The 26,094-nt window shown below is 39.9% G+C and overlaps 3 protein-coding genes and 1 long non-coding RNA gene across 7 annotated transcripts in view; all 4 read left to right on the top strand.

Annotated features, from left to right (window-relative positions):
* The window catches only part of LOC309708074 (integrin alpha-M-like), a 28,790-nt gene extending 22,839 nt beyond the window's left edge, over positions 1-5,951 (top strand). For both annotated transcript variants that reach the window (XM_082535817.1, XM_082535816.1), the window contains exons 21-31: positions 905-1,000; positions 1,167-1,246; positions 1,325-1,405; positions 1,516-1,591; positions 2,602-2,709; positions 2,787-2,828; positions 3,313-3,438; positions 3,528-3,635; positions 3,715-3,756; positions 3,869-3,979; positions 4,103-5,951. In XM_082535817.1, coding sequence (XP_082391943.1) covers positions 905-1,000; positions 1,167-1,246; positions 1,325-1,405; positions 1,516-1,591; positions 2,602-2,709; positions 2,787-2,828; positions 3,313-3,438; positions 3,528-3,635; positions 3,715-3,756; positions 3,869-3,979; positions 4,103-4,393 — 1,161 coding nt within the window. In that variant the 3' untranslated portion in view covers positions 4,394-5,951. The remainder of the gene's footprint in view (positions 1-904; positions 1,001-1,166; positions 1,247-1,324; positions 1,406-1,515; positions 1,592-2,601; positions 2,710-2,786; positions 2,829-3,312; positions 3,439-3,527; positions 3,636-3,714; positions 3,757-3,868; positions 3,980-4,102) is intronic.
* Positions 5,952-6,570: 619 nt separating this feature from the next.
* On the top strand, positions 6,571-11,016 carry LOC309708076. Its single transcript, XR_014277161.1, has 2 exons — positions 6,571-6,936; positions 7,393-11,016. It is a non-coding gene; the product is annotated as an uncharacterized lncRNA (long non-coding RNA).
* A 430-nt stretch (positions 11,017-11,446) lies between these two features.
* Positions 11,447-13,690, top strand: LOC309708075 (uncharacterized protein). Its single transcript, XM_082535818.1, has 5 exons — positions 11,447-11,451; positions 11,541-11,648; positions 11,728-11,769; positions 11,882-11,992; positions 12,116-13,690. The coding sequence occupies exons 4-5, from the start codon at positions 11,921-11,923 to the stop codon at positions 12,404-12,406; spliced, it is 363 nt and encodes a 120-aa protein (XP_082391944.1). The 5' UTR covers positions 11,447-11,451; positions 11,541-11,648; positions 11,728-11,769; positions 11,882-11,920; the 3' UTR covers positions 12,407-13,690.
* Positions 13,691-24,727: 11,037 nt separating this feature from the next.
* Positions 24,728-26,094, top strand: part of LOC309708965 (integrin alpha-L-like) — a 34,006-nt gene continuing 32,639 nt past the window's right edge. For all 3 annotated transcript variants that reach the window (XM_082537350.1, XM_082537349.1, XM_082537351.1), the window contains exon 1: positions 24,728-25,571. In XM_082537350.1, the coding sequence (XP_082393476.1) occupies positions 25,529-25,571 (43 nt within the window). In that variant the 5' untranslated portion in view covers positions 24,728-25,528. The remainder of the gene's footprint in view (positions 25,572-26,094) is intronic.

Below are 26,094 nucleotides of genomic sequence, written 5' to 3'. Positions count from 1 at the left end.
TTGAATATAATGTCTTTTTTATAAGTATTTTTTAAGCATATTATACTCATTTAGTTCTTAGAAATGCAAAGTCAGTCCACCGTGAAGCATAGCACGATATTTCTTCTCACCTGCTCTTGTCAGGTTAAAGTGATGTTCAGTTGCATCCTTCCCCTGTGTGTGAATTTAGGACAACATCAAAGCAAGTGTTTCAAAATTTTAAGATTTTAGTTCATTACGGCACAGTGTTTTACACATGCTGTTCTTCAGATCATTAACAAGCTGCTCCGGTGTAGGTTTGGGCTAATCCATGGTTATTTTATGGTTCTTCAAACATAAATGCAGCAGGTAATCAAATAATTATTTGCCCTGCCATAAAGACAAAGATGACATTATGCAACCTTTCGTTAAGCCTAGTCAGCTTATCACAGAGAAAGGCAGAATCTTAAAATGTCCCTTCATACCCACATCCTTAAAATCTTTCCTCTAGACAGTTCTTTGAAAAATGCTGACAAAATGTCACAAATATTCATATTAAAATATTAATTTTCATATGTAATTATAGAAACTTCCTGAAAGCTGACAGCTCTGCACATTTAACTGAACTGTCTCAAACTACTAAGATGGACTAAACATCATATATATGCACGACGGGGTTAGGGTTAGGATATATATATGTGTGTATATATATATATATATATATATGTGTGTGTGTGTGTGTGTGTGTGTGTGTGTGTGTGTGTGTGATGATGGTCAGGTTATACAATGCCTCGGTGACCTCCACTACACTATGCAGTATAGCTTAACCTTCAAAAGTTTAAACTTAGTGTTACCTGCAGTGTATCAAAGGAAATGTCACAGTAGGTGTAAAAACTTTTATTTTAGAGTCTCAGCTCATACCAACCATTTTCTTTTCTTAAAACAGTCATCAAGACCAACAACGCACGACTGCCGGGATCAAGAAGAACGCAACAAAACCATATGTGGTGTGAGCCAGCCTGTGTATCGCAGTAGATCCTACGTGAGTCATAAAACATCCAGATACCATCCTAACAGACAGAAGTGAAGTTTCACAAATGACCAAGTCTCTGAAACTTCAGTCTTAGCTTCCAGCTTCTCCTCCTTACATCTTTTCTCTTCATCTGTGAATCAGGCCTAACATCTTTTTCATTTCTTCCCACAAAAAGGCAACGTTTCAATCTTCCTTCCATGTCATGCATAATTATGAGTGGAATGACAAGATGTCCATGATAATTGAAGCAAAAAGGTACAACAATCTACTGCATAAACATTTCTCTAAAATATTTATTTTGATATTTACAAGAAATGTCTTTTTCACGCTCAGTGATAATCAAGACTCAAACAGGACCAGCACCCTCACCAAAAGCATCCCAGTGCAATTTGAAATTAAAATGATTTTAACAGTGTAAGTATCACTATTCACATAAAATATTATGTGTATCCTTATGTTTAATCTATTTCTACAAGTCAGTAGTTGTATAATTGTTCAGTGGCATGCTGCGATCATCTTTTCAGGAACCAAGACAGCACTACCTATCTGAACTTCACCTCAGATGAGACTGCACCTAAAGAAATGAACATTACATACAGGGTAAGACAGCGGTCCACAACCTTTTTTGCGCCACGGACCGGTTTAATGTCCAACAATATTTTCACGGACCGGTCTTTAAGGTGTCGCGGATAAATACAACAAAATAGACTGACACGACCAAGACAAAAACTCGGTATTTCGTAAATATAATAATAATCGTTAACTCTGTGTAATTGTGTAGCTTTAGCGTCCTCCTCTCTGCCCCGTAATGCTCTCTGGTCACCATGGTAACGCGTAAATATTTCTTTCAAAATAAGATCTTACTTTTCCCGTGTTGTAGTTGTGTGTACAACTACAACACGGGGAAAGACCCAGGGAAACAGAGTTAATGATAAAAACACTGAAAACCATACATTTCACACCCGAGCTTCAACTCTCGGGGCCCTGTACCAAATGACTCATGGACCGGTACCAGTCCGTGGCCCGGGGTCGGGCACCACTGGGGTAAGACACATGACGACTCTGTAACAAGAAACTATCCAACTCAACTGGTGATCAATGATCTCATTGAATACTTTAATTGTCAAGATGCAGTTTTAAAACCATATTGATCTTCATTTAGTCAGGGTGACACAAAATCAGATGTTAGCCTATCAATAATTTGTTTCCAGAGTTCAGGCCCGTTCTTCCATAGACTGGTTCTATAGAGCCAGAAGTATTTTCATAACCCTGTGTATCGCCCCCTGGAGGCCATTCAAAATAATGCAAGTTTAAGGAACTTTGTTGGCTTCACTTTTCAGACCCAGAACCTACGTCCACCTTTTATACTGTCTGTGGTTTAGACCAAGCCTCAAGTGGCCATTAGAGGAGTTGATGGCTTTCCCGTATTGATTTCAGTTTTCAGCTGATCAATCAAAATTATCGATCATGTTCTTGCTAAACTAAACTAACTGGTTGTAACTGACTGATACAAGGCTGTTATCAGTATTTTCATCTGATTCTCATCAGAAAACTGAATATTTCCACATGTATTTATTTAAAATGACCATTTTGTCTATGACAATTTACAGATAGATAACACTGGTTTTAAGGAGTTTCCTGCAACCATCACCCTGGAATTCCCAACTCAACTGGAGCATAGCTTTGAAATGAAAAGCTATCAAATCTTTGTCAAGGAGGTAATTTTGTGTCTGAACACTGCTGCTCCATATGAAAATATAGAACCTTAAAGCTTACCATACTTTTTCTCTTTAAGAACAAAACACAGTGCACAGCCACTACTAACCACAAATTTAAGGTAAGTACAAGAGATTGAATAAAATATTGAGGTCTTGTAAAATTATTAATACCTTAAAAGGAAGCTGTTGTGCTAATGCTTTTATTTATTCGTGCTTGGACTCTATTAGACTAACTTTACATGACGCACAGTTCAAAGTAATCCTTATCTTATAAATGACTTTGCAACAACCTCTCAATTCATCCTCCATTTAAAACAAGAAGCTTTATCTAATTTTCTTTCCCTTAACCCAACTTTCTTCGGATTGGCTGCCCCTCAAAAACAGAAGGTTTGAACAGCTGGTTCTTCTGTATTGACAATATTCGATAAAGCAACTATCAGGGACATCAAACTGAGTGTTTAGAGAATACTTCCAACTGTACTGATGTAATTTAAAACATCATATTAGTATCCACAATTACTGCAGTGTATTTATGACAGATGAAGAAGTAATGAAAAGAATAATACGTCTCATTTAAAACATTTTCTTGGGGTTGTGGAACAGAACTGCTTACCAAAAAATAAGTGCGTGGCCATCGTCTGCAACACTTTCAATTTGAAGAACTATGCATCTGCTGAGTTTACACTATCGGGAAAAGTCCACTTTAAAGAAGCCGCACAACAGGCAGCCGTATGTACTAAATACACACAGAATACACATTACACATATATAAAATTAATAAATTACTTAAGATTAATTAATCTGCTCTTACTTTACAGAATGTTGCTTTTCTGAAAAAATACACTGGAGACAGCAGAAAGATTAACTTTGTAAGTTCTGTACATGTTGGCTATGACGACGCTCGGTATGTGCTGAACGATCCAGAGGTATGTTTGATTTTGACCACAGCATATTTCTGTCATTGCTTTTCCAGTAAACCTAATTTATTATATCTATTACCCACAGAATAAAGACCATTTGACACCATTCAAATTTCCAACAAAAAAGGTACCTTCAGTCTTTACATGAATAATTATTATAATTATTCAAACTATTTACTAGAGTGATGTTAAAAATGGTAAGGCACTACTTTGAAATCTTGTGTTTTCTCTGCCAACAGACTGAAGTTCGGGTTGATTTCTTTATCCTCCCAAATAAAATGCTGATCATTTTAACTGGAGCCGGTTTGGGACTCTTACTTCTGATCATAATCACAATCATCCTGTTTAAGGTGAGAGTTTATACTCAGCCTGAAGACTGTTATCTTTATATCAAGTTGTCTGAATCTCCATAACTGCACTGAGATCACCAAATTGCTATTTGGTCTAATGATTCTCTTTGTGTCTGTCACAAGCTCGGTTGCTTCAAGAGGAAAAAGTTTGGAGAAGATGATCTTGAGGATGACACTGTTGTAATACCAATCCCTGCTTCAACTGTAGGGACTGATAAGAAATCTGAGAAATCTTCCAATGATAATCAAACGCAGGAAAAATCACCTCTCATCTCCTCTCCCCCCGATGATGAACAGATCAAGCAGTCAGGCACTGATAACAAATCTGATCAACCTTCTGAGGAAAATAAGGTTCATGATGATGGTGCTGCTGAGGAGAAAAAGGATGAAGCTACTGTTACCATTAACGCATAAAGTCAAGGAGGATTTGGAATATATGGAACATTTGTTAGTCTTAGTGACAGTTTAGCATAGTTCAGACTGGACACAAGTAGAAAACGTGATTTAGGGGTATGATCTGGGTCTGTGTCCCAGATGACCGCCCCATATTTTTTAATTCTCTTATTATTCTTCATGAGTTGCAACACATAAACCACAGTGTAAAACAGTTCAAATTTTGATTTGCCTGGCTACAGAAGAATTTCGCACTTTGCCTCAGTGCATTGCCTTAACTCGGTGGCATTTATGGATTATGTTCACGTATGGTTTAATCTTTGGATGAGAGAGCTTTAACCTGCATTTCACAGTGATTTCTGTTAGGGTTCCTGAGCTCATACACTGATGCCAGAATCATGCCATGCAGCATATAGGTTTATGAGATTTACAAATCAGTGCATTCTATTTCTACTTTTTACAGTACTCTTACTGTTTCTGAATTAGGTTTTTACATCTCATGCAATAATTGTGGGTTCAGCTACATCAGTGAAAAATCAATGACACCAGACATGAAGCTGAATAAGCATCAGATGGATTGGCTTTCTACAAATGTTCAATGGTCACAGCACAGGAAAACATCAGCGAGTTTGTAGACACCTCCATGAAGGAGGCTGTTCATGCCAGACACAAGAGGCAAGCACTTCTGTTTAATATTCTGTTGAGATGTGACTAAAGAGTCATACCTGTAGCAATCCATAGTTCATGCAGAAACCCAAGGTTTAATAATTGTTGTTCATGTGACTGTTTAACACAACTTATTTAACACGCTTAATAATTCCTTCTCTGCTAATGTCAATAGCCTACCATGTATTCCCCATTAATGCACATTATTTACATTTTGATACACTGTAATATTTTTAATAGTTACCACCTATATGAAAAGGCTCTGCTGCCTTCTGCACAGGTATTTATTCAAAAAGCACTTCACCTTGTATTATATCTGACTGTGTTTAATATGTTGATTTTTGTAGAGTAATTAAAATTTTGAATAATTGATTCTGATCTCACTAAATGAGTTAATGTGAGTGAGAAGATCTTTAGTTCGTTACAGACATGAAAGTTAGGTAGACAAAAGTGTTGATAATAAAAAGTTTGCAGCTGGATTGACAATAAACTTCATAAATTTGGGAGTTTAAATCTGAGATTACATCAGATATTTAGAAATTGTGGATGATGTTGGCAAAGTAAGACACCAATTTTAAATGTAGAAAATGTAAATGAAATGTAGATATTAAAGGGTGGAAAACAACATGTTCCTTTAATTTCCCTAATATTTTTAGTCTACTGTTGTTTGCATATTTGTACTTTTAGTTTGCTTTTCCGTGTTTTAAATGTCTTGCCTTTACACTGTTAATTTCCATTGGAATATATCCTAAGATCTGTATCCATGTGAACATGAATTATGACTTTTTTTTTTCTTTTTAAAAGAAATTCTGTATCTTAGTAAAAGTGAAATAATGTTTGTAAGATAAACAGATGCACAAACCACCTTTGTATCTGCAAATGAATAAAGACAATTTCCCATGTCATATATGCACTGACATGTGAACTGAGGGTGTTATCTCGGGTGTAAGACCGACTAAATCCTTAAACCACATGATTTTGGTAAAATATCTGGATATTTTTGGATACAGAACCACATGACTGCGCCAAAAGAGCACAGATCGAGGAAAAGATTAGAGAGGACCTGAAGGCCGAACCCATACCGGGAGCTGAGGATTGGTTCACCGATGGATGTTGCCACCGAGACGAAGGAGGACTGAAAGCAGGGTATGCGGTGGTCTGCAGAGTAGAAGGAGATTATCAGGTCAGAGAGTCAGGAAGGATTGAGGGAAAGCAGTCGGCCCAGAGAGCTGAAGTGATAGCCTTAGCTCGAGCTTTGAGACTAGCCAAGAACAGGAGAGTGAACATCTACACCGATTCGGCATATGCGTTTGGAGCAGCGCATGTGGAGCTGCCTCAGTGGAAAAGAGCAGGATTCAGAACAGCAACCAATGCACCTATCTCCCACAAACATGAAATGGAGGAACTGGAAAAGGCCTTGGCTGACCCAGAGGAGGTGAGCATTATAAAATGCAAAGCTCACTCCCAAGGAACCAGTATGGTGGAAAAAGGAAACCAGAGAGCAGACGAAGCCGCAAAGAAGGCCGCAGGCTACAAAGGACAGAGACAAATGATACAGGTAACATCAGAAGAAGAGATACCTGTTGACCTGATTGAGGAAGTTAAACGGGCCCAGGAGGAGGCATCCCCAGAGGAAAAGGGGGTGTGGAAAAACAAAGGAGCCTGGCAGGATGGACATTTGTGGAGGGGGCCAGACGGGCGCCCCGTGCTGACAGCCAAAATGGCAGAACAGAAGGTGGATGAAGCCCACGGACTTGCCCACGTGGGGAGAGCCCAGATGGAAAGAAATTTGTGTCATTGGTGGCATCCTGAGCTGCGAGGAATGATAAGGGAGAAGGCCAGGATGTGCTTAATCTGTGGGGCACACAATCCTAAGCCAGCAGTAAAACCGGAAGTGGGTAAGTTTCGGCCCCCTGAGAGGCCGGGAGAGGAGATTGTTATTGATTTCACTGATATGATTGATTCCGGGCCGGGCGGTGTAAGATATTTGTTAGTGTGTGTTGACGCTTTGACCGGCTGGCCAGAGGCCTGGGCTACAAAAAAGGAGGATGCTAAGACTGTCATTAAGTGTTTAATCAATCATTACATTCCCCGTCATGGGTTCCCGAAAAGAATTAGATCAGATAATGGAACCCATTTTAAAAATCAAGATTTGGAAAAAGTAGAAAAAATGTTGGGCGTCCAGCATAAATTTGGAACGGTCTATCATCCTCAGTCTCAGGGGAAAGTAGAAAGAATGAATCTAAATTTGAAAAACAAATTGGCAAAAATCTGCGCGCAAACAGGGCTAAATTGGGTCGCAGCCCTGCCGGTTGCGTTGATGACCATAAGATGTTCTGTTAATCAATCCACAGGTTTTACACCATACGAGCTGCAAACCGGGAGACAGTTTCCGGCACCTTGGACGGTGGGCTCGGGTGAACGGGACAAAAAGGGGAACCGGTCCCACGCAGACTACTGGAACGAGCTAAAGGCGCTAGTGTCCAGTTTCACGAAACAGGCGGCTTGTAAAGGGCCCACAGGAGAAGGAGAGGTCCCGGACGCGAAAACAGTGTGGCTGAGAGTCATCAAACGAAAGTGGAAGGAGCCCCGCTGGACTGGTCCATATGAGGTATCGGCTCGGACGGCGACAGCGGTCCAACTGAAGGGGAAAGGCGACACCTGGTATCACTGGACGCAGTGCGCAGCTGCGCACGAGGGCTTGGTGAGGAAGGATCAATCTCAACTCGACGCAGGTGAAATTGAGCGGCACAATAATCCCTCACACCTGTGCAACGGACCGACCGGTAGTCTACCCGGAAGGTCAAAGAAAGAAGAGCAGCCAAGGAGGAGATCGCCGCGCCAACGAAAAGGAGCGGTACCACACTGAACACCTAAAACAAGAGAGAGGCTCTGACAAAGGGCTTTGAACTTTTTACTACACCATAACATTCACATACCACCATGCCATCACAACAATTAGACACTGGTGATGAAAGAAGAGTTTCAAAAGCCATCACAATGTTCAAAATTATTATGAGTTTGATGTTAACTATGTTGCTAATCATGGCTATTTGTTTTTTGATTTGTTTGTTGCAGACCGACCCTGGAAACCAGTCTGAGCACGGAGGCCATGCCAGTCCGGCGTTGTTTGATACACCAAGTACATCACACGTGGTCCATAGTGATTTAAGGTTGCGGGCAAGAGTGAAGCGCGAGGTCTCTGGTAAAAAGGATGAGTGTCTCAGCACATATGGTGGTTTAGAATTAGATTATGTGATTGGCTCCACAACTTCCTTTACGTTTGATCTGTGTGATGTTGTTAATTGCAGGGACGTCGGCAGTGCTTGGAGGGGATACAATGTGTGGGTCTGTTGGGATTATTCAGTGAGTACGCACTGTGAGAGGGGAAATCGTCCTTATGACAGCTGGTGCCGTAATTGGGACCAGGTAAGGGGTTACACTGGGCAAAATTGGGAACCGTTAGAATCAGGATCAGAAAACGGGCTTAAACTACAGAGGGATTTTAGCCCCTCTGGAAACGCGTTAACTTTATCATTGGGGAATTGGCATCGCAAACAATCTATGTATTTAATTTTGGGGGTGGAAATAGCGGGGGTTGATCCAAAAGGGTTAATTAAAGTTAATTTCCTAGAAAAAACTAATCGCGTACCGTCAGGTAGAGAAGACATAACAACTCGTGTGATTTCTACTCCCACCAGCTCTGTTGCATCTTTTACAGGGCAGGAGGGGAGCGGGTCATCGGAAGCTACACCAGAGGAGCACGAACCAAGAGAGAGGCGAGTAGTGTCGGTGGACTACACCACCCTGAAACCTCAGGATTTGATTGAACGCGCTACCGGGTTCAGTGACAGTAACATCTGGCTGGACTGGATAGCCCAAAATGCTAGAGAACAAAAAGTGGCTAATTGTGTAGCCTGCGCTTCAGCAAGGCCGCGTTTATTTATAGAGCCTGCACCTCTGCATCCAGAGGATCAGTGGGGCTATAATTGTATGTTGCAAATAACTAGAGGAGCTGTGAATACGGGGAACTGCACTGTGTTGTCCAGTCTATTTCCCCCTATTGGCAAGCTCACGCAAGTAGGGCCGTTTATGCCCCGGAAAGATAATTATACGTGCTTTAAGTTTACCACAGATAAAGTTAAATATCGGTTGGGGGAAATTGACCCCAGTTGGTGTTCGGTCACCCAGATTGGGAGGACCACCAACAATGTGAGTGATGCAGCCACCCTAATTGGGACTTGGGCTAGGAGCGGGCTGTATTACTATTGCGGGCACAGGACTCTACTGGTACGTGTTCCTCTTGGGAGCGTGGGGACGTGCGCGATGGTGAGACTAGGAGCGCCACTTATGCTAATCGGAAATAAGGTAAAATCAATTCCCTCACACAATACGCGCACTTTGGCAGCCAAGCGCAAAAGACACATTTTGAGAAAGAGAGGAATACAAGACACAAATGTTTATGACCCTAGAATGAATTCCCCCACCTGGATCGACTCCATTGGAGTGCCCAGGGGGGTTCCAAATGAATTTAAACTTATTGATTAAATAGCAGCCGGGTTTGAAAATATTCCAATAATTTCTGCTTTCTTTCCAGTGACTCCAAACAAGAATGTAGATAGGATTAATTATGTTCATTACAATGTACTGAGGCTCTCTAACCTGACCAGAGACGGATTGGAGGGGCTAGCGGAGCAGGTGGGTCCGACCTCGTTAATGGGAGTGCAGAATAGAATGGCCCTTGACATGTTGTTAGCGGAAAAGGGGGGCGTGTGTGCTATGTTTGCTGACCAGTGTTGCACCTTTATTCCAAACAATACTGCTCCAGATGGGTCGGTAACCAAGGCTCTGGAGGGCCTAAAGAGCCTTTCTGAAACTATGCATGATCACTCCGGTGTTGGTAATCCATTAGAAGGCTGGCTGACCTCAGTGTTCGGACGGTGGAAGGGGGTCATCGCTTCGGTCATGTTTTCTTTGTCTATTGTGGTGGGTATTATGGTTATTTGTTGTTGTCTCATCCCTTGTGCCAGACGAATGTTCAAAAGTATGTCTGTGAGGGCAGTGGACCCTGGAGTCATTACTCCAATGTCCATGATGCCAATGATGCATGTGGAGCTGAATGTGTAGGCCAAGGAGGGACACAACTGTTTGTGACCTCTGGATTCTCCAGAGGTCAACAGAGGGAATTGTAGAATAAGGAGGGGATGTTTTTCTCATTATCATTTAATATTTTAATATGCCATTAGTAGTTCATTAGAAGTATATAACCAGCTTTGCATTAAGCATGAATTGAAGTTTTTGATCTTACATTATTCTTTGCATTACAGTGATGGTGATAACTTTAATTTGATCTTTCTTACAGGTACCAGAATAATAACATGATTTTCCATTGCAGATGTAACCATGATCATTCCATACACATTGCAGTTTGTTGCTCATTCTAGAGTTGTGCTCAAGGTAATTAAAGGTTAAAAGCTACAGCCAGCGCGAGTCTGGCTGATCTATGGAGGGCAAAGGCTTTGAGCTTGGAAGGCCGCACGCGCTTACACAGCACTTATAAGATGTCATTCTTGGTGATTTTGTGCTTAGTCATGTTTTAATATGTTTTAAGTAGAAGTAGCTGATCCAGCAATATTCATTTAATATTATATACTTGATTTAGAGCAATACACACTGATGGTCTTAATAAATGAAAGAGTCCTTGTAGTTGCCATGTTGTGTCTCAGCAGGGTACAGACGGTTCCAGGAGAAGGGGGGCAGTTAGCGTCTGCCCTCGGGAAGGAGACAATGTTATTCTTTGTGTTAAATAAAATTGTCAACATTGATTGTATTACACCTGTCACTACGCATGAGGGGGCGTTCTAATACCCTGATTTCATAAAACTATGGAAATGTGTTTTTTGAGATGAGATCTGAGACTGTCTGCATACAGTGTCCATCTCCCACGTGTGTGATCATTAAATCATCGTTTGACTCAACCCGACCGGACCAGTGTTGTTATTGTGGGTTTTTCCTCTGGTGTCCATCTCCAATATTTTTGAACCATAACAGCTGCCCCTCAAAAACAGAAGGTTTGAACAGCTGGTTCTTCTGTATTGACAATATTCGATAAAGCAACTATCAGGGACATCAAACTGAGTGTTTAGAGAATACTTCCAACTGTACTGATGTAATTTAAAACATCATATTAGTATCCACAATTACTGCAGTGTATTTATGACAGATGAAGAAGTAATGAAAAGAATAATACGTCTCATTTAAAACATTTTCTTGGGGTTGTGGAACAGAACTGCTTACCAAAAAATAAGTGCGTGGCCATCGTCTGCAACACTTTCAATTTGAAGAACTATGCATCTGCTGAGTTTACACTATCGGGAAAAGTCCACTTTAAAGAAGCCGCATAACAGGCAGCCGTATGTACTAAATACACACAGAATACACATTACACATATATAAAATTAATAAATTACTTAAGATTAATTAATCTGCTCTTACTTTACAGAATGTTGCTTTTCTGAAAAAATACACTGGAGACAGCAGAAAGATTAACTTTGTAAGTTCTGTACATGTTGGCTATGACGACGCTCGGTATGTGCTGAACGATCCAGAGGTATGTTTGATTTTGACCACAGCATATTTCTGTCATTGCTTTTCCAGTAAACCTAATTTATTATATCTATTACCCACAGAATAAAGACCATTTGACACCATTCAAATTTCCAACAAAAAAGGTACCTTCAGTCTTTACATGAATAATTATTATAATTATTCAAACTATTTACTAGAGTGATGTTAAAAATGGTAAGGCACTACTTTGAAATCTTGTGTTTTCTCTGCCAACAGACTGAAGTTCGGGTTGATTTCTTTATCCTCCCAAATAAAATGCTGATCAATTTAACTGGAGCCGGTTTGGGACTCTTACTTCTGATCATAATCACAATCATCCTGTTTAAGGTGAGAGTTTATACTCAGCCTGAAGACTGTTATCTTTATATCAAGTTGTCTGAATCTCCATAACTGCACTGAGATCACCAAATTGCTATTTGGTCTAATGATTCTCTTTGTGTCTGTCACAAGCTCGGTTGCTTCAAGAGGAAAAAGTTTGGAGAAGATGATCTTGAGGATGACACTGTTGTAATACCAATCCCTGCTTCAACTGTAGGGACTGATAAGAAATCTGAGAAATCTTCCAATGATAATCAAACGCAGGAAAAATCACCTCTCATCTCCTCTGCCCCCGATGATGAACAGATCAAGCAGTCAGGCACTGATAACAAATCTGATCAACCTTCTGAGGAAAATAAGGTTCATGATGATGGTGCTGCTGAGGAGAAAAAGGATGAAGCTACTGTTACCATTAACGCATAAAGTCAAGGAGGATTTGGAATATATGGAACATTTGTTAGTCTTAGTGACAGTTTAGCATAGTTCAGACTGGACACAAGTAGAAAACGTGATTTAGGGGTATGATCTGGGTCTGTGTCCCAGATGACCGCCCCATATTTTTTAATTCTCTTATTATTCTTCATGAGTTGCAACACATAAACCACAGTGTAAAACAGTTCAAATTTTGATTTGCCTGGCTACAGAAGAATTTCGCACTTTGCCTCAGTGCATTGCCTTAACTCGGTGGCATTTATGGATTATGTTCACGTATGGTTTAATCTTTGGATGAGAGAGCTTTAACCTGCATTTCACAGTGATTTCTGTTAGGGTTCCTGAGCTCATACACTGATGCCAGAATCATGCCATGCAGCATATAGGTTTATGAGATTTACAAATCAGTGCATTCTATTTCTACTTTTTACAGTACTCTTACTGTTTCTGAATTAGGTTTTTACATCTCATGCAATAATTGTGGGTTCAGCTACATCAGTGAAAAATCAATGACACCAGACATGAAGCTGAATAAGCATCAGATGGATTGGCTTTCTACAAATGTTCAATGGTCACAGCACAGGAAAACATCAGCGAGTTTGTAGACACCTCCATGAAGGAGGCTGTTCATGCCAGACACAAGAGGCAAGCACTTCTGTTTAATATTCTGTTGAGATGTGACTAAAGAGTCATACCTGTAGCAATCCATAGTTCATGCAGAAACCCAAGGTTTAATAATTGTTGTTCATGTGACTGTTTAACACAACTTATTTAACACGCTTAATAATTCCTTCTCTGCTAATGTCAATAGCCTACCATGTATTCCCCATTAATGCACATTATTTACATTTGGATACACTGTAATATTTTTAATAGTTACCACCTATATGAAAAGGCTCTGCTGCCTTCTGCACAGGTATTTATTCAAAAAGCACTTCACCTTGTATTATATCTGACTGTGTTTAATATGTTGATTTTTGTAGAGTAATTAAAATTTTGAATAATTGATTCTGATCTCACTAAATGAGTTAATGTGAGTGAGAAGATCTTTAGTTCGTTACAGACATGAAAGTTAGGTAGACAAAAGTGTTGATAATAAAAAGTTTGCAGCTGGATTGACAATAAACTTCATAAATTTGGGAGTTTAAATCTGAGATTACATCAGATATTTAGAAATTGTGGATGATGTTGGCAAAGTAAGACACCAATTTTAAATGTAGAAAATGTAAATGAAATGTAGATATTAAAGGGTGGAAAACAACATGTTCCTTTAATTTCCCCAATATTTTTAGTCTACTGTTGTTTGCATATTTGTACTTTTAGTTTGCTTTTCCGTGTTTTAAATGTCTTGCCTTTACACTGTTAATTTCCATTGGAATATATCCTAAGATCTGTATCCATGTGAACATGAATTATGACTTTTTTTTTTCTTTTTAAAAGAAATTCTGTATCTTAGTAAAAGTGAAATAATGTTTGTAAGATAAACAGATGCACAAACCACCTTTGTATCTGCAAATGAATAAAGACAATTTCCCATGTCATATATGCACTGACATGTGAACTGAGGGTGTTATCTCGGGTGTAAGACCGACTAAATCCTTAAACCACATGATTTTGGTAAAATATCTGGATATTTTTGGATACAGATATAGAAAACTCAAACTGTTTCCTTCTCTCGCTCTGTCCCCTGGTATTCTTCTGAACTTGGCCAACTCATGATATGGTCAATTGTTTTTTCTCCTACTCAGCTGTCTTCCTCTCTAACAGTTTTGAACTTCCTACAATAATTCAGCTGTCATCGTGTAAACTTGACCCACTAATCTTGTTGAACTTTCCCTCCCCTCTCTTGGCTCGTTGATAGTTAATATCGCACACTCCTCTCTTATCTCTGGTTCTGTTCTATCCTCTCTTAAAACTGCAATAATAACTCCAGTTTTGAAAAAGAATGGTTCAGACCGTACCGTTTTAAATAATTTCAGGCTAATTTCAAATTTGCCCTTCCGAGCCAAAACTCTCGAAAAAATAGTGGCTGTGCAGGTTCATATACACCTCACTGGAAATAACTTGTATGAAGTTTCTTGTTGTTTTTTTTATACTTGTTTACTTGTAATACTTGTTTTTCTATTTGCCTTTTGGATTCACCAATGCCCTTGCTGTTTTCCAGGCATTAGTTAATGATGTCTTCTTTTTTTTTAACATAATTGTATTTCTCAGCTTATATATATGGACACAGCAAGGTCTTTGAGAAAAAAAATGAGAATGTCATCTGTCCATATCTATGTGAAGGTCAAGAAATGGGAGTTTCACACACTGCTGTCAGATCTCCATCAAACAGGGAACTCGAGGATGAGACATATGAAGCAGACAAATTGGGCTACTGACTGTTTATTCTGCATTGATCTGAGGATAGAAAACAGAATATATTAGTGCAGTCACTAATTTCATCCCTTTTGTGTGCTTAATTTTCCATTAATGTGGCGTAATGATATCAAAGCTGAGTCATTTTTAAAAAAAAATAAACATTTTAATACGAATAAGCAGAATTCATAAATAAGGGAAATGGTTTTCAGTACTGAATTTTTTCAGGCTTTCGTTTGTAGTTTGTTGTTAGAGTTTATTAATAGAAAAAGAAGAACTGCGTTTATCAGAATGTAGTATTGAAACTATAAAATGATGACTGAGCCTTTTATTGGCTTTTTCTAATGTGCCTGAATTCTCACACGAGGCAGAGCAAAATATTTTAGCCTGGATAGCTGTTGACCTGATTAAGTGATGTTACACTAAATCAGATTATTTAATGAAAAAGTGTAAGGTCTTGAAGAAGATTTATTTATTGGGAGTGAATCTCATCTATACTTTTATTACTTTTTTCGTTGGGCAAACTAATTCAAATGAAAATGTGAGTGTATGGTGCTGAAGAGAGACTCTAATAATCTGAATAAACACTGTCATCTTAAAGGCCTTTAACCCTCTCAAGGCAGGCGTTGCCGATTTGCAACAGTTAAAAACTAACAACCTGATTACCCCACATACATATTTTATAGTTTTTTTCTTTACTCAGAAGTATCACTACAGGACTTGGTTGTGCATTAGCAACAAAAAGTTTAATTTGATCCTGAGAGGGTTAAACAGAAAGAGCAAAACCTTGCACATGCATTTTCCCTTTTGAGCAAGTTGCCCTGCAACAACAGGAGAAACTTACCAGTAGATCTTTTTTGTCCACTTTTTTACATTCAAAATCTTTTCACTAGAGAAAATAACAGAAACAGTTCTGCATGTGCCACTGAATTCAAGGCCACTATTATTTCAAGCCACTAAAATGTGCTGAACATTTATAAAACTGATTCAAAGTCTGGATTTTTAAAAATTACTGGCCAAAACCTCCACAGATGAACCTGCACTGATGTTCACAACTACTACATAACTGTGATATATGTACCACACTTTCTGTGTCTCAATGTAGTAACTGTCACAGTGACTGAAAAAACTTTTATTCTAGAGTCTCAGCTCATACCAGCTTTTTCTTTTTTCTTAAAACAGTCTTTGAGAGCGACACCTCGCATCTGCAATGCTCTGGAAGGAGTATTCAACACAACCGTGTGTGGTTTGAGCCTTCCTGTTTATGGCAGCAGATCCTCTGTGAGTCATACTGCAAGCAGATGCAATCCTAACAGACAAAATCAAGTTTCACAAACGCAAAACTGAAACTTTCGTTTTAGCAACCGGCGTCTGCTGTGTAGAAATTCTCATCTATGAATCAGGTACAACGTCTTTGTCATTTCTTCGCACAAAAACACGACGATTGAATGTTCTTTCCACGTCTCTGTAACAACTGCTGCAAACAGGTACTACTGCCCAACATAATACAAAGGCAAACATTTTCTTTAAAATATTTACTTTGATTTTTAAAGCAATACCTTTTTCATTCTCAATGATAATCAAAACTCCCACAGGACCAGCATCCTGACCAAAGATCATGGCAAAATATGAAATTAAAGTAAACAGTATCAGTATTCGCACACTGCATCTGTTTTAGCATTACATATAGGATAAGACACTTAATTACTCTACAGCAAGAGACCGTCCACCAGACCTGATGATCAAACGTAACAGAATACTTTTTATGTAAAGCTGCGTTTTTAAAATGCTCTTCACTGATTATTATTTAGTAATTAATGTATGTTTGAAGACACTTTTCAGGAGCATGTTCGAGCAGCCATTGCACTTGTCATTAACTTTGCCATTCTGCTATTATGTGGTGGGTAGGTACTATAAAGCAAAAAAGGCAGAAAAAAAATCCTACAACACATGGAAGATGTCATACGGCTGTGTGGCAGGCAGGATGTAGGACCCAAACGCAAGACACTCAGACATAGGAAAAAACACTCAAAGAGGCTGCTTTATTGCAGTGCAAAAAACTCCATAAAAACAAACACACAAAAAACAAACCCAAACTACAAACTGGAAACTGATACTAAACACTAGGAAACCTGGAACGAGAGACTAGGGACGCGGATCACAGGGAGCACGGAGGGAACCACACACAGCATGACGAGGGTACGACGTGACACAGAGCAAGGAAAACACAGGTCTTAAACACACTGAGGGACACCGAGTGAATGAGACACAGGAGAAGAGCAGAGCTGGGAGTAATCAAACATGATGAGACATGGGATGGGTAAAGCAAAAGTAGAAACACTGACATAAGACAAGGGACCGTCAAAGTAAAACAGGAAGTATAACACAGAGACGGGGACTTAATGATAATACAAAATCAAAACACTGGGTCACTGACCCAGGACCGTGACAGAAGGGTTTTAATATGATGTTTATGTGATCCACTAAAGTGAAACTTAACACTATATTTTGTGAGAGGGGTCTGGAGGTGACTTTTATTACCTTTGGACAGGTAACAGAAACTGAAACAGACCAATCTCATTTTTAGCTCTACAACTCCAGGAAAAAGATACCACATAAGAGATGACCTTTATGTCTTTCTGCTACTTAGCGCTAAAAGACGAGAAGATGAATAAATCATTAGAATTTTCTTCGCCAAAACTAAATTGCAAACTTGTTGGACACACAAAACAAGCCACATCATATTATTATTATTATTTAAATCATGAGCGTTACCAGTGAGTATACTCTGGATAATGTTTCTTTCTGACTCTAAGAATGACCAAAAATTACCCAAAAGTGGGCTCAATGTTTTATTCATTGTGATATGAAATGAGTGACAGAGCCCATAAACTCATCACCAAAGTGTGTGAATGTCAGATTTAGTGCTATGTATTCATCAGTTGGTTCCAACTATAGCTTTTATAATGGCTCTTTGAAGAGACTGTAGTTGTAAAATCATGCTGTTAACAGTGAAGTGTGATCTGCGTTTACTTGTTTAGCTCAAGCCTCTTTAACCCTTAACCTGGCAAAGTGCGAGTTTGGGAAAGCTGTCGACATATCTAGGTAAGCAGGTTGGACAGGGGCAAATTCGTCTCATAACTGCATAAATGGATGCAATTCTGTCCCACCCTACACCCAAGACAAGAGATGAACTCTCTTGTTTTGGGCGGTTTCTAGGTCTAGCTGACTATTACAGGTGTTTTTGCCACAACTTCTCTGTGGTAGTAGAGCCACTCACCACTCACACCATTGTTCTTAATATATCTTCTCCCCCTCCAGCACATAATGGGCTCTTTTGAGGAGATTTCTTATCACTGTTATGCTGATGATATTCAGTTGTACATCTCTTTAAGCCCCAGGATTTATCTAAGCTTCAGCTTTTAAATGACTGCTTAAATTCTATCAAACGTTTGATGGCTGTAAATTTCCTCCAACTCAACGAGGGGAAAACTGAAGTCCTCATATGTGCTCCGGACAGATTTGTATCCCAGATAGTGAAAGCCCTTGGTCTTCTTTCTGTGTATGTTAAATCCTCTATCAGGAATTTAGGTGTCACTTTTGACTCGACTCTTACATTGGATGGGCATGTGAAATCTCTGGTTCAGTCTTGTTTTTATCATTTAAGAAATGTGGCTAAGTTAAGCCCTATTTTATCTCGCCCTGAACTGGAGATAGCTATACATGCATTTATTTCCTCACGCTTGGACTATTGTAACTCTTTGTTTATGTGTCTAAGCAAAGGTTCTCTGGATCGTCTGCAGGTTGTGCAAAACGCTGCAGCTAGACTTTTGACAAAATCCTCCAAGTATTCTCATGTGACACCATTGCTATTTCAGCTACACTGGCTTCCTGTTGAACTTAGAGTACATTTTAAGATCCTGGTCTTGACATTTAGAGCCTTGCATGGACTGGCACCTCCCTACATCTCCGATCTGCTACAGCCCTATGTCCCTAGCAGGTCCCTGAGGTCATCTGATCAGGGCTTACTTGCTATAAAACAGGCTAAAATGAGAACTAATGGTGACAGAGCTTTTGCCACCGTGGCCCCTAGACTGTGGAACTCTCTCCCCCAAACATTAAGAACTGTGGACTCAGTAGTTGTTTTTAAAAGAACAACTCAAAACTCACCTTTTTAAAACTGTGTTTGGTTAAATTTCTGCCTGTTTTATATTGTCTGTTTTACCCTTTTATTATTTGTTATCTTATGTGCAGCACTTTGTGATTCTGTCTAGAAAGGTGCTATAGAAATAAAAATGTCTTTATTTATTTATTTATTTATTTATTTATGTACAATCACAACCAGAGGTTGATCCTGATCAGATGTGTTCTTCCATAGACTTCTACAATATCGGAAGTCTTTATAACCTCATGTATCATCCCCTCTGGGAGGAAAAGATGACTTGATGCTTGTTTAGTCTCCAACAAGTTAACAGGTTGGCAGCTGAATTTTCTATGCAGTTCAGTGTTGACCCCAAAACCATTTGGGAAGAGAAGGGGTTGAAGATTTGATTGTTTTATCATGCTCTTAATGAAACGAGGAAGAATAATAACGCCTCAAGATATTCAAAGATTCAAAGCATTCATTGTCATGTGTACCAATAAAAAGCATTTCTCTGTACAATGAAATTCTTTCTCTGCTGTCCACACACAGATGCTGGTTAATATGTACAATAGATAGAATACAAATAGTATGAATAAATAAATGGAGACAAAAAGGAAAAATTGAAGTATTGAATAGATAGATTTATGTGCAAAAGAGCTATGAGCTTAATATGCTGGTTGATATGTGAGATGACCTGAAGTGCAAAAATTATTGATACTGTTAAAATAGGTCAGCTGTTTAAGAGTCTGATAGCAGTGGGGAAGAAGGAGTTGCTGAGTCGAGATACAAAATCAAGTCGAGTCTGGATTTCACACTTCTAAACCTTCGTTCCGAGGGCAGAAGTGTGAACAGTCCGTGTTGGGTGTGTGGGGTCTTTGAGGATGGAGGCAGCTCTCCTATGGACTCTGCGATGGCAGATGTTCTGCAGAGAGGGCAGCGGGGTCTTGGTGATCCTCACAGCGTTTGTTATCACTCTCTGCAGGCATTTGTGGTCCATAACAGTAGTGCTGCCATACCATGCAGTGATGCAGCTGGTCAGGGTGCTCTCCACAATCCAGCTGTAGAAACTGCTGAGGATCTTGGCCAACACCCCAAATTTCCCCAGCCTCCTCAGGAAATACAGCTGCTGCTGAGCCTTCTTGACCAGCTGTGTGGTGTTCAGTGTGCAGGTGAGGTCCTCAGACATGTAGACGGCCAGGTACCTAAAGCTGCTCACCCTCTCCACTTCAAGCCCCAGGGTGAACAGCAGCTGGTGAGGCCTCTTCTTCTTCCTCATGTCCACAATCATCTATTTTGTCTTATCAGTGTTGAGGGTGAGATTGTTCTCCTCACACCATGACACCAGACCGGCCACCTCTCTCCTGTAAGCAGCTTCGTCCCCTCCAGTGATGCAACCGATCACTGCAGTATCGTCCGCGAACTTTAGTATGGTGTTATCCCTATTGGATGCAACACAGTCGTGGGTGTACAGGGTGTAGAGGATGGGACTGAGGACGCAACCCTGTGGAACGCCAGTGTTAGTACTAATGCTGCCTGCCAGTCATAAAGTCCTGTGGTGGGTGGATAGGGTTGGGTGTAGGCCGAGTGTTGCCAGCTTGTGAGTGACACCATCTGGCTGAGGCCTGTCTATGCGCAGTTTGCATGTTCTCATTGTGTCTGCATGGGTTCTGTCCAGGTAGTGTGGCTTCTTCTCACAGTCCAAAGACAAGGAAATGGTAAATGGACTGGTTCTTATATAGCGCTTTTCTACTCTGAGCACTCAAAGCGCTTTACACAACTCGTTCATTCACCCAATCACACCCATTCACACAAGCACTTTTCTAAGTTTGTAGTGCTATCTAACTAACTAACATTCATACTCTGATGGAGTTAGTATATTGCCAAAGGATATTTAGCATGCAGATTGGAGCAGACTAGGAACGAACCACCAACTTCCGGTTAGTAGGTGACCTGCTCTGTAGCTAGTAGCTAGTTAGCAGGATTAGGTTAACTGGTGATTCTAATATGCCTGTAGTTGTGAATGTGAGCACAAATGGTTGTTTGTCTGTGTTACTCCCGCGACAGACTGGTGATCTGTACCCCAACTCCCACATTATGGTAGCTGGGTCAGGTCCCCCCCAGTTGATGAATGGTGTGGATTGAAGCCACGCTGTTGTAATAGATGCATCATGGGATTTTTCATTGTTCTGCTGAAATATGAAAGTCCTTCCTTGAAAAAAGATGTTGTCTGAATGGGAGCACGAGTTGCGCAGGTTATCCTGCCTTCTGCACATGTAGTTATAGCACTTAAACTGTCACTTATATTATACCCAGAGGTGGGAAGTAACAAAGTATCGATACTTTGTTAATGTATTTAAGAACTTTCAGGTATCTGTACTTTACTTGAGTAGTTATTTTTCTAGCATTTTTTACTCCCTACATTTTTAAACAAATATTGGTACTTTCTACTTCTTGTGTTTTGAAAATAAGCCCAAACAAAAGTTGAGCACAAAAAGAGCAATGTTTTTTTATTGTCAGGTATTTTCAAATACATTTCTATCATCTCAACAAACATCTGTGAACACACAACCTGTTTGTGTGTAGTTTGTCACACGGTGTGTTGCTAGCTAAAGGTTCAGCTGCTTATTTCAGAGGGAGAGAAAAGAAAGAAAGCTTACATGTAAGTTCACATATAATCTTGATGTTGTGTTCACTCTGATGTAAATTAGCCCCATCTGAGTCTGTGAGTTTAACAGTTACAAAGTCGGCTGCCTTTTTGTTTACTTCGGTCTTTAAAAGGTAATTTTAGATCTCAGTGACATTTTCAACTGGATGAACAAATATAATAAAATATTTGTACTACTGGCTTTTACAGCTTATTTCACAGGAGTGAATATATATATATATAGAGAGAGAGTGAGAGATAGAGATAGAGAGATCTTAATGCTGAGAAAAACAAAACTGCCCACATAGACTGTGCTTTATTCACTTTGAATAAACAAACTTGTAAAAGCAACTTTAACAATATTATTTTGGACTTAAATGCACAAAAAGGGCAATATTTGTGTGGGCTGAAGTCATGTGCAGTGTAAAAAGATCTTTTAGTGCTCCCTCCTGGCAGATCTGTGTATATGCAGAAAGAGAAAAAGTCACATTAAGTCGTTTTCTGTGTACAAACGTCATGTTTGTCAGAAGCAGTAACCAATGAGGATGAACTCCAACAAGTACAAGCTCACCTTTTGAACTGCACATGTTTTAAGTTAAGCCTTTAGTCAAAACAACACCTCTGAAACGGACTGACAGGACTCAAGTGCAGCCTTTTTTCTAATGTGTGTGTGCGTGTGGAGTCCTGCCTGTGCCCCTCAGCAATAACATTTAGCTATTAATCACAATTTTGGTAAATAAAAGGAACGGGCGCGCATCAGTCACATGATGACCATTAACCAATCCTCGCCATTGACAACAGAGGAGCCGGGAACGAGCACGCAAAGAGCACGCGCATTGTTTTCCTCCTGGACTGTGCGGAGCTGTAAGAGAAACACAAATGAACTGGGAAACCAGACTAGTGATGGGATTTCCGGCTCTTTTTAGAGAGCCGGCTCTTTCGGCTTGACTCACTAAAAAGAGCCGGCTCTTTCGGCTCCGAACCGGCTCTTCAGGTTGTTTTGTTGCTTTAATTAATTTATTATTCACAATAATATAAAATTATGCACAAAAGGAATTACTAACGTAAAAAAGTGGTTTTATTTATATATGTTTATATATAAATATATGCGGTGGCCCCTAGAGACAAAACACGTACAAACTCCAAAACACATTTCTAGCATGAACTGAACTTCCAAAGCAGAGCTACTAGATCACTTAAATTACACAATTGAAAGCATGTGTGTATTGTTTGTGTATTTATACACAGGCACTCAAATATATTTAAATAATTTAAAAAAAAGTTCATCTACCTGTTACTATCACACACCAAATCCGGTCATTGGTACTTGCTGGATTGTGTAGCCACAAGATAACAAAAGCTCAACACTGCGCCCAGCATCCTGGAGCACTTCTGTTGTCTTTTGTAAGTGTTTTGAGTTTTTATGTGCTTCTGAGTTTTTACATGCTTCGGAGTTTGTACGTGTTTTTACGTGTTTTGGAGTTTGTACATGCTTCAGAGTTCGTACGTGATTTGAAGTTTGTATGTGCTTTGTCTCTAGGGACCACTGTAAATATATTTTTATTTATTCACGCCACATAAAATGTAATAAATAAATCATATATTACAAAAATCAACTATTTGTCACGATCTGGTACAGGGATTCAACGCAGAGCGGTAAGGTATCTCCAAGGTGTGGTTTATTTACAGTGCAGTGCAATATATATACAGTGAAGGGATCCAAAACTCCGGGGGAAATCACAGGGTAACTCGCTCACGTCTTCTTCGCTCACACTCACACACTTTCCCGCAGCAGGGAGGTTGCAGGTCCGGGGGGGGGGGGGGGGGGGGAGATCTGAAGCAGACGAGAAAGCAGGTCACCAACTAATCACAAGTCACGGATATGAAGCACAAGAGCTGTGAGAACACTAACGTTAGGGGTACAATCATCCAGCGACGAGAGGATCTGTGTTCCAGCCTCAAATAGTGCTCCCGGTGATGATGGGTGAGTGTTGTCAGGTGTGTGTGTGGGCCAAGGGCGGGAGCCCACAGTGAGCTCCGCCCAGGCAGAGAGGGAGAAAACAGCAACAGCAATTGTAGCCTTGTGGGGCCGACCGGGCAGGCACGGAGACCATGACACTATTCACATTTCAACTTTTAACTATTTAAATTTTCAGCTGTTTCCTTTTACAAATTTAAAGTGAAAACAACACAAAACACTGCAAAACACAATTAAATATAAATTATAATATGAAAACAAAAAGAACATGCACATTCTCTGTCATATGGGCCTGCATGAATCCGCACTTTCTGAATCCTTTATCATCTGCAACCGAAAATAGTTGTGGATGATTACTATACCTTTCTAATGTGAAGTTGTTGTCCCTGGCTCTCTTTCTCTCTCTCTCCCTCTGGCTCTGTTCCTGTGCTACTGAGTGTAACTACCGCCCCTCCCCCCTCTGCCCAGCGTAAAGCACAAGGCTCGCGTGCAGAGTGAAGCGGAAAAAAAGTGCGAGAGAGAGAGAGAGGGTGAGAGAAAGAAAAAAAAACAAAACCCATGAGCCGTCACGGCTCGCGATAAGGAGCCGGCTCTCGTCGTTCACGTCAAAGAGCCGGCTCTAAGAGCCATTTCGTTCGCGAACGACCCATCACTAAACCAGACTGATGCCGCAAAAAACAGTAAGCAGGGTGTACAACGTACACTTCAGTCTTCAGCACACGGGAGTATTAGCTTATTATGTACACGTTGGCAAGTTGTCTTGTGGCAACTGACGAATTGAAACACATGAGCGTGCTGTGTTTGCGACACACAACAACTGTCCTTTTATAACCCCACAAGTAGTGCTGGTCATTAGCCGCTAGCTAACCGAGCAAGGCTGTCATGGGTCTGTAGCTCTGTCCACCGTTTTAGGGACATATTTAGTTTTAAAGTAAGTTACAGGGCTTTCCCCTGCCTTTCTGGGGTGCTTATTTTTCACTGAAAACTATCTAATATGCATAGCCACGTAATTATGGATTATTATAATTACGCTATAAAATCACTGTAGTTTAAAGAAAATACATTAAAAACAGATTATATTCGATTAATATTTCAAATATGACCAAATGCCGATTTTACTTTGAGAACCCGCCCCTTCAAAGATCTCTGCACGGCCCTGTGTCCAGATAAATGAGAGGTGTGACTGTTAGGTATTTTAGTACCATGGTAGCATTTACTGGATATTGTTTTATAGTGACATTATGCAGGAAAACTCTGTCATTCAATAAGGCCCCTTTGTTTTAGTTATTTTTCTCTCTGACCCAAGAATTGATGTGTAAGACTCACAGGCTGGTACCCCAAGGTCGAAAACACCACAGAGATGAAACCACTTCCTTACTCCCATCCTCCCTTTTTCTTTATCTCCTGGAAAAGGCTCGTTAAAGGCTAGGTGGTTTGTTTCAGAATTCACTAATGAAAGAACTCTGTATTTTATGTCTAGGAGTGTATTTTGCTGGGATGATCATAAATTATAGCTGAACTGATAAACTACACACAGGATACTTCTTTGCTCACAAGGCAGGAAGACGTTTCCTTATTTGGTCTGTACCGGTTTGAACTGGGAAAGCTGACACACGAACCTTTTTTTTTCATCTATATAAACTGCTGTGTATCAAATAAACCTTTGAGTTGATTTGGGAAGGCAACCTGAAGCAGTCTGTGTTTCCTTGTTCTCCCAAGCTGCTCCCGGCGCTGTAACTAACCCAGCTGAACGGCATACCTGAGTGTTACTTTAAATAATTAGGAATCTTAGAAGGAAAGGACAAAACTCTGCTTATCGCTCACGCCACGGAGGAAACCCGGGAAGGCAATTTCCTTCAGTGACCCTCCCATTGTTTGTGTTTCCTCCAAGTTCTTGAACCGGGCATCCTGTTTGGTGCTCACTAAAATGCTGGCTTGTGTCTTAATCCTATTTCAGACTAAGAGATCGGACTAGAGCAACACAGGACGATGAAGGACCACATAGTCTGGCTCATCTGTACAGTGGCTGTTGGTAAGATTTGAAACAGGTTTCCTCCATTTGAAATAGACAGAGATCCTTTGTTTGTCTGGGGAAAGAGTTGTGGGAGTTTTTCTGAATATGGACTTTGTGTATGCACTTCAAAAACAGGCAAGTGATTTCTTCCACATGCTCCCACTTTTAGAAACAAAGCCAATTCAGTTCTATTTACATAGTACTAAATTAAAACAACAATCATTATATTATAAGGTAAAGACCATACAGTAATGTGGCAAAAAGGACGCCTCTGAAACTGATGAAATCTTCCCTTAAACCTTTGTGGAATTGTTTGTGTTACGTTAAAAGAGCAGATTGTATGAGTATCTGTGTTATAGATCGAAATTTATTGTATTATTTTTAGACACTCTCATTTCAAATGTGTAAAGAGTAATAAATATATCCAATGTTCCTCTGATCCTCTAGGATAAGCTAGCTAACTATACGTAATCACATTCAGGAGCTGGAATTCCTGAATGTGTTATGTGTTCCTGCACATGTGTTATTATAGTTAACAAAA

Source organism: Aulonocara stuartgranti (assembly GCF_965226115.1).
Source record: "Aulonocara stuartgranti genome assembly, chromosome: 6".
NCBI classification, from domain to species: Eukaryota; Metazoa; Chordata; class Actinopteri; order Cichliformes; family Cichlidae; genus Aulonocara; species Aulonocara stuartgranti.
Note: the sequence above shows the minus strand (reverse complement) of the source record. Positions and strands in the feature narration are given on the sequence as shown.

What these genes read in the sequence shown, in the direction of transcription:
- LOC309708075 (XM_082535818.1), top strand. Translation starts at nt 11,921, where the DNA reads ATGCTGATCAATTTAACTGGAGCCGGTTTGGGACTCTTACTTCTGATC. An exon ending in TCACAATCATCCTGTTTAAG is followed by an intron (nt 11,993 to 12,115) that starts GTGAGAGTTTAT and finishes GTCTGTCACAAG; the next exon opens with CTCGGTTGCTTCAAGAGGAA.